At 50.3% G+C, this 13983-nt stretch overlaps 1 protein-coding gene across 1 annotated transcript in view; it reads right to left on the bottom strand.

The window, feature by feature from the left end:
• Positions 1 to 13983, bottom strand: part of LOC117546986 (trypsin-like) — a 28146-nt gene extending 14163 nt beyond the window's left edge. The window contains exons 1-3 of the mRNA XM_034217439.1: positions 13850 to 13983; positions 13502 to 13571; positions 11348 to 11510 (exon numbers count right to left, since the gene is read on the bottom strand). Coding sequence (XP_034073330.1) covers positions 11348 to 11510; positions 13502 to 13571 — 233 coding nt within the window. The 5' untranslated portion in view covers positions 13850 to 13983. The remainder of the gene's footprint in view (positions 1 to 11347; positions 11511 to 13501; positions 13572 to 13849) is intronic.

Below are 13983 nucleotides of genomic sequence, written 5' to 3'. Positions count from 1 at the left end.
GCCCCCCCCCCTCTCTTCCAGCTGTTACTAAGGACATGACTCTGAAGTGTCCTGCTCCAAACCCCAAACAGATCCTTGTAGCCCCCCCCCCTCTCTTCCAGCTGTTACTAAGGACATGTCTCTGAAGTGTCCTGCTCCAAACCCCAAACAGATCCTTGTAGCCCCCCCCCCCTCTCTTCCAGCTGTTACTAAGGACATGTCTCTGAAGTGTCCTGCTCCAAACCCCAAACAGGATCCTTGTAGCCCCCCCCCCCTCTCTTCCAGCTGTTACTAAGGACATGTCTCTGAAGTGTCCTGCTCCAAACCCCAAACAGGTCCTTGTAGCCCCCCCCCCTCTCTTCCAGCTGTTACTAAGGACATGTCTCTGAAGTGTCCTGCTCCAAACCCCAAACAGATCCTTGTAGCCCCCCCCCTCTCTTCCAGCTGTTACTAAGGACATGTCTCTGAAGTGTCCTGCTCCAAACCCCAAACAGATCCTTGTAGCCCCCCCCCCTCTCTTCCAGCTGTTACTAAGGACATGTCTCTGAAGTGTCCTGCTCCAAACCCCAAACAGGTCCTTGTAGCCCCCCCCCCTCTCTTCCAGCTGTTACTAAGGACATGTCTCTGAAGTGTCCTGCTCCAAACCCCAAACAGGTCCTTGTAGCCCCCCCCCTCTCTTCCAGCTGTTACTAAGGACATGTCTCTGAAGTGTCCTGCTCCAAACCCCAAACAGATCCTTGTAGCCCCCCCCCTCTCTCTTCCAGCTGTTACTAAGGACATGTCTCTGAAGTGTCCTGCTCCAAACCCCAAACAGATCCTTGTAGCCCCCCCCCCTCTCTTCCAGCTGTTACTAAGGACATGTCTCTGAAGTGTCCTGCTCCAAACCCCAAACAGGTCCTTGTAGCCCCCCCCCCCTCTCTTCCAGCTGTTACTAAGGACATGTCTCTGAAGTGTCCTGCTCCAAACCCCAAACAGGTCCTTGTAGCCCCCCCCCCTCTCTTCCAGCTGTTACTAAGGACATGTCTCTGAAGTGTCCTGCTCCAAACCCCAAACAGATCCTTGTAGCCCCCCCCCCTCTCTTCCAGCTGTTACTAAGGACATGTCTCTGAAGTGTCCTGCTCCAAACCCCAATCAGATCCTTGTAGCCCCCCCCCCTCTCTTCCAGCTGTTACTAAGGACATGTCTCTGAAGTGTCCTGCTCCAAACCCCAAACAGATCCTTGTAGCCCCCCCCCCTCTCTTCCAGCTGTTACTAAGGACATGTCTCTGAAGTGTCCTGCTCCAAACCCCAAACAGGTCCTTGTAGCCCCCCCCCCTCTCTTCCAGCTGTTACTAAGGACATGTCTCTGAAGTGTCCTGCTCCAAACCCCAAACAGGTCCTTGTAGCCCCCCCCCCCTCTCTTCCAGCTGTTACTAAGGACATGTCTCTGAAGTGTCCTGCTCCAAACCCCAAACAGGTCCTTGTAGCCCCCCCCCCCTCTCTTCCAGCTGTTACTAAGGACATGTCTCTGAAGTGTCCTGCTCCAAACCCCAAACAGATCCTTGTAGCCCCCCCCCCTCTCTTCCAGCTGTTACTAAGGACATGTCTCTGAAGTGTCCTGCTCCAAACCCCAAACAGGTCCTTGTAGCCCCCCCCCTCTCTTCCAGCTGTTACTAAGGACATGTCTCTGAAGTGTCCTGCTCCAAACCCCAAACAGATCCTTGTAGCCCCCCCCCCTCTCTTCCAGCTGTTACTAAGGACATGTCTCTGAAGTGTCCTGCTCCAAACCCCAAACAGATCCTTGTAGCCCCCCCCCTCTCTCTTCCAGCTGTTACTAAGGACATGTCTCTGAAGTGTCCTGCTCCAAACCCCAAACAGATCCTTGTAGCCCCCCCCCCTCTCTTCCAGCTGTTACTAAGGACATGTCTCTGAAGTGTCCTGCTCCAAACCCCAAACAGATCCTTGTAGCCCCCCCCCCCTCTCTTCCAGCTGTTACTAAGGACATGTCTCTGAAGTGTCCTGCTCCAAACCCCAAACAGGTCCTTGTAGCCCCCCCCCCTCTCTTCCAGCTGTTACTAAGGACATGTCTCTGAAGTGTCCTGCTCCAAACCCCAAACAGATCCTTGTAGCCCCCCCCCCTCTCTTCCAGCTGTTACTAAGGACATGTCTCTGAAGTGTCCTGCTCCAAACCCCAAACAGATCCTTGTAGCCCCCCCCCCTCTCTTCCAGCTGTTACTAAGGACATGTCTCTGAAGTGTCCTGCTCCAAACCCCAAACAGATCCTTGTAGCCCCCCCCCCTCTCTTCCAGCTGTTACTAAGGACATGTCTCTGAAGTGTCCTGCTCCAAACCCCAAACAGATCCTTGTAGCCCCCCCCCCTCTCTTCCAGCTGTTACTAAGGACATGTCTCTGAAGTGTCCTGCTCCAAACCCCAAACAGATCCTTGTAGCCCCCCCCCCTCTCTTCCAGCTGTTACTAAGGACATGTCTCTGAAGTGTCCTGCTCCAAACCCCAAACAGATCCTTGTAGCCCCCCCCCCTCTCTTCCAGCTGTTACTAAGGACATGTCTCTGAAGTGTCCTGCTCCAACCCCAAACAGATCCTTGTAGCCCCCCCCCCCTCTCTTCCAGCTGTTACTAAGGACATGTCTCTGAAGTGTCCTGCTCCAAACCCCAAACAGATCCTTGTAGCCCCCCCCCCTCTCTTCCAGCTGTTACTAAGGACATGTCTCTGAAGTGTCCTGCTCCAAACCCCAAACAGATCCTTGTAGCCCCCCCCCTCTCTTCCAGCTGTTACTAAGGACATGTCTCTGAAGTGTCCTGCTCCAAACCCCAAACAGATCCTTGTAGCCCCCCCCCCTCTCTTCCAGCTGTTACTAAGGACATGTCTCTGAAGTGTCCTGCTCCAAACCCCAAACAGGTCCTTGTAGCCCCCCCCCCTCTCTTCCAGCTGTTACTAAGGACATGTCTCTGAAGTGTCCTGCTCCAAACCCCAAACAGATCCTTGTAGCCCCCCCCCCCTCTCTTCCAGCTGTTACTAAGGACATGTCTCTGAAGTGTCCTGCTCCAAACCCCCAACAGGATCCTTGTAGCCCCCCCCCCTCTCTTCCAGCTGTTACTAAGGACATGTCTCTGAAGTGTCCTGCTCCAAACCCCAAACAGATCCTTGTAGCCCCCCCCCCCTCTCTTCCAGCTGTTACTAAGGACATGTCTCTGAAGTGTCCTGCTCCAAACCCCAAACAGATCCTTGTAGCCCCCCCCCCCTCTCTTCCAGCTGTTACTAAGGACATGTCTCTGAAGTGTCCTGCTCCAAACCCCAAACAGGTCCTTGTAGCCCCCCCCCCTCTCTTCCAGCTGTTACTAAGGACATGTCTCTGAAGTGTCCTGCTCCAAACCCCAAACAGATCCTTGTAGCCCCCCCCCCTCTCTTCCAGCTGTTACTAAGGACATGTCTCTGAAGTGTCCTGCTCCAAACCCCAAACAGATCCTTGTAGCCCCCCCCCCCTCTCTTCCAGCTGTTACTAAGGACATGTCTCTGAAGTGTCCTGCTCCAAACCCCAAACAGATCCTTGTAGCCCCCCCCCCCTCTCTTCCAGCTGTTACTAAGGACATGTCTCTGAAGTGTCCTGCTCCAAACCCCAAACAGATCCTTGTAGCCCCCCCCCCCTCTCTTCCAGCTGTTACTAAGGACATGTCTCTGAAGTGTCCTGCTCCAAACCCCAATCAGATCCTTGTAGCCCCCCCCCCCTCTCTTCCAGCTGTTACTAAGGACATGTCTCTGAAGTGTCCTGCTCCAAACCCCAAACAGATCCTTGTAGCCCCCCCCCCTCTCTTCCAGCTGTTACTAAGGACATGTCTCTGAAGTGTCCTGCTCCAAACCCCAAACAGATCCTTGTAGCCCCCCCCCCTCTCTTCCAGCTGTTACTAAGGACATGTCTCTGAAGTGTCCTGCTCCAAACCCCAAACAGGTCCTTGTAGCCCCCCCCCCTCTCTTCCAGCTGTTACTAAGGACATGTCTCTGAAGTGTCCTGCTCCAAACCCCAAACAGATCCTTGTAGCCCCCCCCCCTCTCTTCCAGCTGTTACTAAGGACATGTCTCTGAAGTGTCCTGCTCCAAACCCCAAACAGATCCTTGTAGCCCCCCCCCCCTCTCTTCCAGCTGTTACTAAGGACATGTCTCTGAAGTGTCCTGCTCCAAACCCCAAACAGATCCTTGTAGCCCCCCCCCCCTCTCTTCCAGCTGTTACTAAGGACATGTCTCTGAAGTGTCCTGCTCCAAACCCCAAACAGATCCTTGTAGCCCCCCCCCCTCTCTTCCAGCTGTTACTAAGGACATGTCTCTGAAGTGTCCTGCTCCAAACCCCAAACAGATCCTTGTAGCCCCCCCCCCTCTCTTCCAGCTGTTACTAAGGACATGTCTCTGAAGTGTCCTGCTCCAACCCCCAAACAGGTCCTTGTAGCCCCCCCCCCCTCTCTTCCAGCTGTTACTAAGGACATGTCTCTGAAGTGTCCTGCTCCAAACCCCAAACAGATCCTTGTAGCCCCCCCCCCTCTCTTCCAGCTGTTACTAAGGACATGTCTCTGAAGTGTCCTGCTCCAAACCCCAAACAGATCCTTGTAGCCCCCCCCCCTCTCTTCCAGCTGTTACTAAGGACATGTCTCTGAAGTGTCCTGCTCCAAACCCCAAACAGATCCTTGTAGCCCCCCCCCCTCTCTTCCAGCTGTTACTAAGGACATGTCTCTGAAGTGTCCTGCTCCAAACCCCAAACAGATCCTTGTAGCCCCCCCCCCTCTCTTCCAGCTGTTACTAAGGACATGTCTCTGAAGTGTCCTGCTCCAAACCCCAAACAGATCCTTGTAGCCCCCCCCCCCTCTCTTCCAGCTGTTACTAAGGACATGTCTCTGAAGTGTCCTGCTCCAAACCCCAAACAGATCCTTGTAGCCCCCCCCCCTCTCTTCCAGCTGTTACTAAGGACATGTCTCTGAAGTGTCCTGCTCCAAACCCCAAACAGATCCTTGTAGCCCCCCCCCCCTCTCTTCCAGCTGTTACTAAGGACATGTCTCTGAAGTGTCCTGCTCCAAACCCCAAACAGATCCTTGTAGCCCCCCCCCTCTCTCTTCCAGCTGTTACTAAGGACATGTCTCTGAAGTGTCCTGCTCCAAACCCCAAACAGATCCTTGTAGCCCCCCCCCCTCTCTTCCAGCTGTTACTAAGGACATGTCTCTGAAGTGTCCTGCTCCAAACCCCAAACAGGTCCTTGTAGCCCCCCCCCCTCTCTTCCAGCTGTTACTAAGGACATGTCTCTGAAGTGTCCTGCTCCAAACCCCAAACAGGTCCTTGTAGCCCCCCCCCCTCTCTTCCAGCTGTTACTAAGGACATGTCTCTGAAGTGTCCTGCTCCAAACCCCAAACAGGTCCTTGTAGCCCCCCCCCCTCTCTTCCAGCTGTTACTAAGGACATGTCTCTGAAGTGTCCTGCTCCAAACCCCAAACAGGTCCTTGTAGCCCCCCCCCCCTCTCTTCCAGCTGTTACTAAGGACATGTCTCTGAAGTGTCCTGCTCCAAACCCCAAACAGATCCTTGTAGCCCCCCCCCCCTCTCTTCCAGCTGTTACTAAGGACATGTCTCTGAAGTGTCCTGCTCCAAACCCCAAACAGATCCTTGTAGCCCCCCCCCCCTCTCTTCCAGCTGTTACTAAGGACATGTCTCTGAAGTGTCCTGCTCCAAACCCCAAACAGGTCCTTGTAGCCCCCCCCCCTCTCTTCCAGCTGTTACTAAGGACATGTCTCTGAAGTGTCCTGCTCCAAACCCCAAACAGGTCCTTGTAGCCCCCCCCCCTCTCTTCCAGCTGTTACTAAGGACATGTCTCTGAAGTGTCCTGCTCCAAACCCCAAACAGGTCCTTGTAGCCCCCCCCCCTCTCTTCCAGCTGTTACTAAGGACATGTCTCTGAAGTGTCCTGCTCCAAACCCCAAACAGGTCCTTGTAGCCCCCCCCCCCTCTCTTCCAGCTGTTACTAAGGACATGTCTCTGAAGTGTCCTGCTCCAAACCCCAAACAGATCCTTGTAGCCCCCCCCCCTCTCTTCCAGCTGTTACTAAGGACATGTCTCTGAAGTGTCCTGCTCCAAACCCCAAACAGGTCCTTGTAGCCCCCCCCCCCCTCTCTTCCAGCTGTTACTAAGGACATGTCTCTGAAGTGTCCTGCTCCAAACCCCAAACAGATCCTTGTAGCCCCCCCCCCCTCTCTTCCAGCTGTTACTAAGGACATGTCTCTGAAGTGTCCTGCTCCAAACCCCAAACAGGTCCTTGTAGCCCCCCCCCCCTCTCCTCCAGCTGTTCCTAAAGAGCTGACTCTGGGTCAGTAGCTTCAGAGAGAGAGTAGATCTCATCAGGAGAACTCTCCCAGCAGAAACTCAGCTAAATGCTGCCGTGATGAAACTCCACATCATGTTCCAAACCACATCAAGGATTCTCTCTGAAACAGGATGGAGCTCAAACTCTCTCTCTCTCTCAGGTTTACCACAAGGTGACTTCCTTTTGATTTCCTGCTTCTTCACACACACTCTCTCCAGTACAGGTTAGCTCTGAGTGTTAGCATGCTAATGTAAACACAGACCATATTACTTCCAGAACACGTCTCATTGTTTCTGACAGCAACGTTTCTGATTGGCCAGTGGGCGTAAAGCCCGCCCACATTTTAGTAATGTGGTCATGACGCAGCAAATCTGGATCAGCTCCGTTGTTCCCCCGTTTTTAGAGATGTGGGTACGGAGGAGAAGAGAGAGGGGTTTATTTCTGACACTTTGAGAGTCTCCTGACACACGGGGGACACACCGGGGACACACCGGGACACACCGGGGACACACACCGGGGACACACCGGGGACACACGGGGGACACATGGTGACACACCAGGACACACCGGGGACACACCGGGGACACACCGTGATAATAATAATTTCAATTTCTATAGCGCCTTTCACGAAACCCAAGGACGCTTTACAATGGGAAGTAACAAAACAAAAGTAATAATAATCATACAGATACACAGGCTGAAGAAAACAAAACAGGAACAGGTTGCTGAGTACTGTATATTAGTTGAGGCCAAAGGCCTGAGTGAACAGATGGTGTTTGAGGTGTTTTTTGAAGGTGTCCAGAGTGTCTGCATTCCTGATTGCAGAGGGGAGAGGATTCCAGAGGGTGGGGGCTGTGACACTGAAGGCTCTGTTGCCAAATGTTTTCAGCTTGGAGTGCTGGATGGAGAGCAGCCCTTTGTCGGAGGACAAGGTGACGAGAGGGGGTGTAGGGCTGAAGGAGGTCAGAGATGTATGGAGGGGCTAGGGAGTGGAGAGATTTGTAAGTTAGCAGGAGGAGTTTGTACTGGATGCGTGACTTGACCGGGAGCCAGTGAAGGTGGAGGAGGGTGGGGGTGATGTGTTGCCAGGGCTTAGTGTGGGTGAGGAGCCTGGCTGCAGAGTTCTGGACGTACTGGAGCCTGTCCAGGGCTTTGCTGGTGACCCCGAACAGAACTCCATTGCAGTAGTCCAGACGAGAGGAGATGAAGGTATGAATGAATGTTTCTGCAACGGGGTCGGGGAGAGAGGGCCGGAGTCTGGAGATGTTTCGTAGGTGAAAGAAAGCAGTTTTGACAGTAGACCTGATGTGGGAGTTGAAGGTGAGGCTAGAGTCCAGAGTGACGCCCAGGCTGCGAACCTCAGGGGAAGGGTGGATGGAGCCGCCATCGATGGTGAGGAGCAGATCTCCAACCTTCCGGAGCAGTGTTTTTGGGGCCACAACCATGAGCTCTGTTTTGTTTTGATTGAGTCTCAGTAGATCTGTTGACATCCAGGTTTTGATGTCGTGGAGGCAGTTGACTACTGACGGTGGGGGTAGCTGGGATGATGGATTCGTACTGATGTAGAGTTGGGTGTCGTCGGCATAGGAGTGGAAGTTGAGACCATGTCGGCGGATGATTTCACCGAGGGGGAGCATGTAGATGTTGAATAAAAGGGGGCCGAGCACCGAACCTTGCGGCACACCTTGGTTGACAGGGGCTGGGGGAGAGCTGTATTTTCCGATGGTCACAAACTGTTGCCTGTTGGAGAGGTAGGAATGGAACCAGGAGAGGGCTGTACCAGAGAGGCCAAGGTAGACGGATAGGCGGTTGAGTAGGATAGTGTGGGAGACTGTGTTGAATGCGGCGGAGATGTCCAGGAGGATAAGGATGCTGACGAGGCCTGAATCGGCGGCTATGAAGAGGTCATTGGTTATTTTAATAAGGGCCGTCTCTGTGCTGTGGTTGGATCTGAATCCTGATTGAAAGGGTTCGTAGAGCTCATGGTCGGACATATGATGGTGGAGTTGGGCAGCAACTGCTCTTTCCATGATCTTGCTAAGAAAAGGACGGTTGGAGATCGGACCGGAAGTTGCTGGGGTCCTCGGGGTCGAGACCAGGTTTTTTGACGATGGGGGTGACAGCTGCTATCTTGAGGACGGCGGGAACCTTGCCTGATTCCAGGGAGGAGTTGATAATTTTAACAATGGTGGAGCAGAGGATGGGTAGGGCAGAGGGCATGGGGTCGAGGGAGCAGGTTGTAGCCTTAGCTTTTGAGACAAGTTTGGTAACCTGCAGGTGTTGAGTTGAGCGAACAGTGACTGGAGGTGGTGTGGCATGTGGATGGGATGGGGCAGAGGCCTGGAGATCCTGGTGGATGGAGTTGACTTTGTCCTCAAAGAAGTCAAGGAACCTGGTGCAAAGCTCGGGGGCGTCTGCTGGGTTGGGGGGGTCAATTGAGCGGAGTAGGCGGTTTATGGTGGAGAAGAGCATACGGGGGTGGTGTTGCTGGTTATCGATGAGGGAGGAGTAGTAGTATGCCTTAGCTTTTGAGAGGGCGTCCTTATAAGATTTGACATACTCTCTATATGCCTCCAGATGGACTGTGAGGCCAGATTTTCTGTGGAGCCGCTCCAGTTGGCGGCCAGAGGCTTTCATGGCACGGAGACTGGTGGTGAACCAGGGGGCTGAGTGGGTGAAGGAGACAGTGTGAGTAATGAGGGGGGCAAGTGAGTCGAGATTCTGGGAGAGAGCAGTGTTATACTGGGCTACCAGTCCATCAACCGAGGTGTCGGGGGGATCGGAGGCCAGGTGGCTAGCTATGAGGCTGGTTATGGCTGGTGCGCTCACTGATTTTAAGCTCCTGTAGGTGATTGTCCGCAGTACAAGCTGTCTGGGGAGGGCAATAGGCACAGTGAACAGGATGGCATGATGGTCGGAGACAGCCAGGTTGAGGCACTGCAGGTGGGATGCAGTTGTGCCAGTGGGACATACCAAATCCAGGGTGTGGCCGTTGGCGTGGGTGGGATCATGGACATGCTGTTCAAAATTGAAGCAGTCCAGAAGTGCCAGGAAGTCAGAGGCAAATGTGCAACAGGGTGAGTCCGCATGAATGTTAAAGTCTCCAAGAAGGAGCGTAGATGGGGACATGGAGCAGGTGGAGGTGAGAAGCTCAGATAGTTCCGATAGGAAGATGGCAGAGGCTGAGGCTTTGGGGGGGCGATATATAAGAACAGCCTGGAGCTGTGCAGATCCAGATAGAGTGAAGGCAAGACATTCAAGTGAGGTGGTGTTGGGTACAGGAAGCTCTTTGATCGAGATGTCTGCCCTGTATATTACAGCCAGCCCACCGCCCCGACCAATGGAGCGGGGCTTTTGGAGGTAGACATAGCAGAAGGTGTGGCTTGGTTGAGTAATAGGAAATCCTGTCCAGTTTGCCATGTTTCGGTTAAGCAGAGGAAGTGAAGTTTATGATCAGTGATGATGTCATTGATCAGAGATGCTGTTTTGTTCAGTGATCGAACATTCTGCAGCATGAATGTTGCATTGTTGTTTGTAGTTGTTGAGGCAGAGGGGGTGAGTGGGCTGATGACGTCGATACAGCTGAGAGGTCTCAGATTACAGCTATGCACGTAGGGTGTGCTCTGATGACGTTGGCGATGTGCGACGGACCGCCTGTCTGTCTGTGTGGTGGGGATGTCATGGTCAGAGTTGACAAACTTGCGACGTGCAGCCCTATGCACATAGCGGGGACGGCGAAGGAGTCCAAGTGATTGTATTGTAGTGAGGCAGTTAGGAGTGTTGTGGCAGACAAGATTCCACATTTGCAGAGCGGAGTATTTCCAGAGAGCCATGTCAGCAGCACAGAGGAGCAGCGGCTAGCTACGAGCTGCTAAGCAGGGGCTAGGCGGCAGCTACATTGAGAAGCCAGCAGTGGCTAGCATCTATCGACTGTGTACCTATTACACTTACACATTCTCCGACAATCAGCTGTCACTGCTAGCCGACGATCGGCTGTCACTGCTAGCCGCCATTCAGCCGCTAGCTCCTGCGTAGCTACCGGGATCTCTGGAGCACCATTTCCTTCTCAACATCCCCAGTCTGTCCCCTCAACTCAGCTGCTACCCAGTTTCTTGTTAGCATTTCACTGCAGACAGTTATGGTAGCTAAAGATGTAGAGAAGACATCAAAAAGTGCATTTTGCCCTCCAGAAAAACGCGATTATGCGATCGCATAATTTATCACATAATCAGCTAAATGGCGCAGCTTTTTAAAAGAGCGCATATTTATCAAACGGCTGCATAATCCCCGCATTTTTCCACACAAAGTTGAGAAAAAAAAGTTAACTCGTCTTGACGTGAAGTGATGATGATGAGAGAAAACACCAAGATGAAAAAATCTAATCCATCTCATTTACCGACGAACATTTCTGCTAAAGACAAAGCAGTTTCCCGATGTCTTGCACGAACGTGGGGGGAAACTATTCTGCACCCCGTGCAACTGTGTTGGAGCATAAGAGAACATCGACGGTGACGACCCACTTTGATTCATTCAAACATTCCAAAATGCTTTCTGCTGCTGCGGACAAGAAAGCCAAACAACTCACGTTCACCGAGGCATCGACCTCCAAAACCCTTTGAGGGCTACAAGAAACGAGGTGAGAAGCCTACAAGATGGAAGCTGGTCAGATAACGAGTAAATGAAAACAGAATGAGGCGGAGAAGTGTGTGTGTGTGTGTGTGTGTGTGTGTGTGTGTGTGTGTGTGAGAGAGTGTGATTAAAATAGCCCAATTGCTTTTACAATAAATCAACATTGAATGTGTTTAACTGAATAGTAAAGGGGTTTAACGTTAGTGGCAGGTTGTGTGTGAGAGAGAATAAGCCCAATATTTAAAAAAAAAGAATATTTCGCATATTTCGCAACTTCCCGCAATTTCACCGCATCAAATCACATAAAAACCCTGCATGTTTAATCGCATAATCAAGGATGTTTGCCCGCGTTTTTCTGGAGGGTCTAGATATGAGACCTTTAAAGCCTCTGAGTGTGTGCAGTACTCACGGCCTCCAGCAGTGGGCGGCCGACACCACCCACTCGGGGTGAACCAACGTCCCCCCGCAGTAATGACTCCCTTTATACTGCAGGGAGGCCTGGTATTTGACAGAGTACGGCACCACCTCCTGCCCCCCGATGATCCTCGACGGTTTGCCCTCTGCAGGCGGGACTGTTTGGGAGAAAGGGCGGGGTAATGCAGGTCAACAGGAACAGCAACACACCAATTCATAGGGGACATATTTAAAAGTGCTCCGAAAGGAATACAGACTCCTGGGATCTTGTTCTAAACACCTGTAATGTGCAATATATACACTTATTTTGGCTAATCTACTATATTTTGTTCCTGTAAATTTGAATTTGAATTTCAACCAGTACATTTTATTTCTATTGAGATGTTTACATTTTGGAATGTTTATTTCTTTTAATTTTGAATGTACGATGACATGTCATTTTATGCTGCAACGCGAACATTTCCCAAATTGGGATCAATAAAGTCCTTCTTATCTTATCTTAAAACATCATTTGTATAGCATCTCAAACCTTCAAATGTTCCCTTATCTATTCACATGTGTGCTTTTCTCTATATTTAACATGCTATTTCATTCTTGCTTGCCTTCCTACCTGCTTTGTCCCTTTTGTTAAAACACTGTAATTGTCCCGCTGTGGGATTCTTAAAGAAGTTCTGATTCTGATATGAATTAGGAGGAACCTATTTGATTTATAAGCAAAGTCCAAATATAAAACAAATCAATTGTATTTCAAACTGTAATTAATCTGATAACTCAAATGTTAATTGTATAGTGAGTGTGATACAATACCTTCAATTCTGTATACTTGTATAATGTGTATTCAATATCTATACTCTATAGATAGATAGATTTGACACAGTTGACCACCAAGTGCTCCTTACAAAGCTGACCCATTTCAATTTCTCGGCAGTTTCAATACATTGGTTTAAGGCTTACTTATCGAACAGAACACAGTGTGTTTTGGTAAACGGAGCCAAATCCCCCTCCCTTGTGAACCCTGTTGGGGTTCCACAAGGTTCCATTCTTGGACCGTTACTGTTTTCTCTGTACATTAATGACTTGCCTAATGAATGTCCTGATTTGAATGTGCAAATGTATGCCGATGATTCGGTCACCTTTGTACACGGGAAGAACACTGAAATTATCTCATCCTGTCTCTCAAGTGCTTTGGGCGAGGTTCACCATTGGGTTAATGAGACCCTTTTTAACTGTCGATGCTGCAAAGTCAGACCTCCACTGTGTGATTCTATCCCACATTGTTGAATACTGTTTGACAAGCTGGTCGTTTGCTTGTGCCACAAACCTGAAACCCATAGAACAGCTGTTCAAGAGAGCTGTCAAGGTGTTTGACAGAAAGCCACATTCATACCACCTCTGTACCATCCTTGATGAACACCATTTCTTGAGTTTTGACCATTTTAAGTCTTTTAAAAGTATGTGCTTTATTTCTAAATGTTTACATGGACTGCCCCCCCCCCCCCCCCCCCCCCCCCCCTCTCCCCTTAGGGGAATTCATCCACAGAAAGCACACTGGACGCTGCACTAGGTCAGAAACCAGAGGAGACTGTGAAGTCCACCGTAGACGGACCACTTTTGGACAAAATGTCCTCTCCATTAAAGACAGCTCATTCTGGAAGAGCCTCAAAACATAATACCAGTAGAATAATGCTGAAACCTTTCTTTTAAATCAGGGGTTTCAAACCCAAGGCCCGGGGGCCAAATCCGGCCCGTGACTTCACTTGATGCGGCCCCACAAGAGCTTGCAAAGAATATAATATGTTTATTATACGGTTACATGCCGATTTACAGAAGCACGTTGCCCATAGCTACATGTCCCACAATGCATCTCAAATTAGAATTTTTTTCTTAGAATTGGATTTTTTTTCAAAATATAATGCATTATTTTATATTAAATATTTATATATGTATTTTTATATAGTCTTAAAGTTACAACCGGCGCTTTGAGTGCAACCATAATGCTGATGTGGCCCGCGATGAAATTGAGTTTGACCCCCCTCTCTAAATAATTAGTTTAATAATGTCCCTTACCTGGAAACTGCTAAACTACCTTGTTATTATCGAGCTGTATTCCTTTTTAAATCTTATTAAGCACATAGTTATTCAAACGTACCTGAAACGGCGACGGCCAGAAGCAGCAGCACAGCGCAGCCTCTCACTGCCGACATGTTTTCACTGAACATCTGTGACAAAGAAACTGGACTTTTAATTACTTCGCATTAGATCCAAATATGTTTTCAATTCATACAAATTGTAAAAAAAGAAAAGAAATTCGCCACCAGATTTATTCTCAAAGGGTTTTACACATATTTTAATTTAAGTTACGGAAATGGAACAAAAAGTGAACAACCCAAGCTAAATCTTGGGAAACTGAATGTATCGTCATTTTAACCCATTTGTTAGAGATAACCCGTGAATATAAGTTATTCATTTTGAGCGTAGAGAGAAATGATCAGCTTACCTGTGCAGATTCTCCGCCTGCTCACCTGGCCCTGCAGCTGCCTTTTATACAGAGACTTGTCCTCGTTCACATCTTTTGTTGAAATTGTCTTTTGGTCTGTTTTGTTCAGAGGAATCTCACGCTGCAACAAAGAG

This window comes from Gymnodraco acuticeps, unplaced genomic scaffold (genome assembly GCF_902827175.1).
Source record: "Gymnodraco acuticeps unplaced genomic scaffold, fGymAcu1.1, whole genome shotgun sequence".
Taxonomy (NCBI): domain Eukaryota; kingdom Metazoa; phylum Chordata; class Actinopteri; order Perciformes; family Bathydraconidae; genus Gymnodraco; species Gymnodraco acuticeps.
The sequence above is the reverse complement of the archived record's forward strand: the minus strand, read 5'-3'. Positions and strand labels throughout refer to the sequence as shown.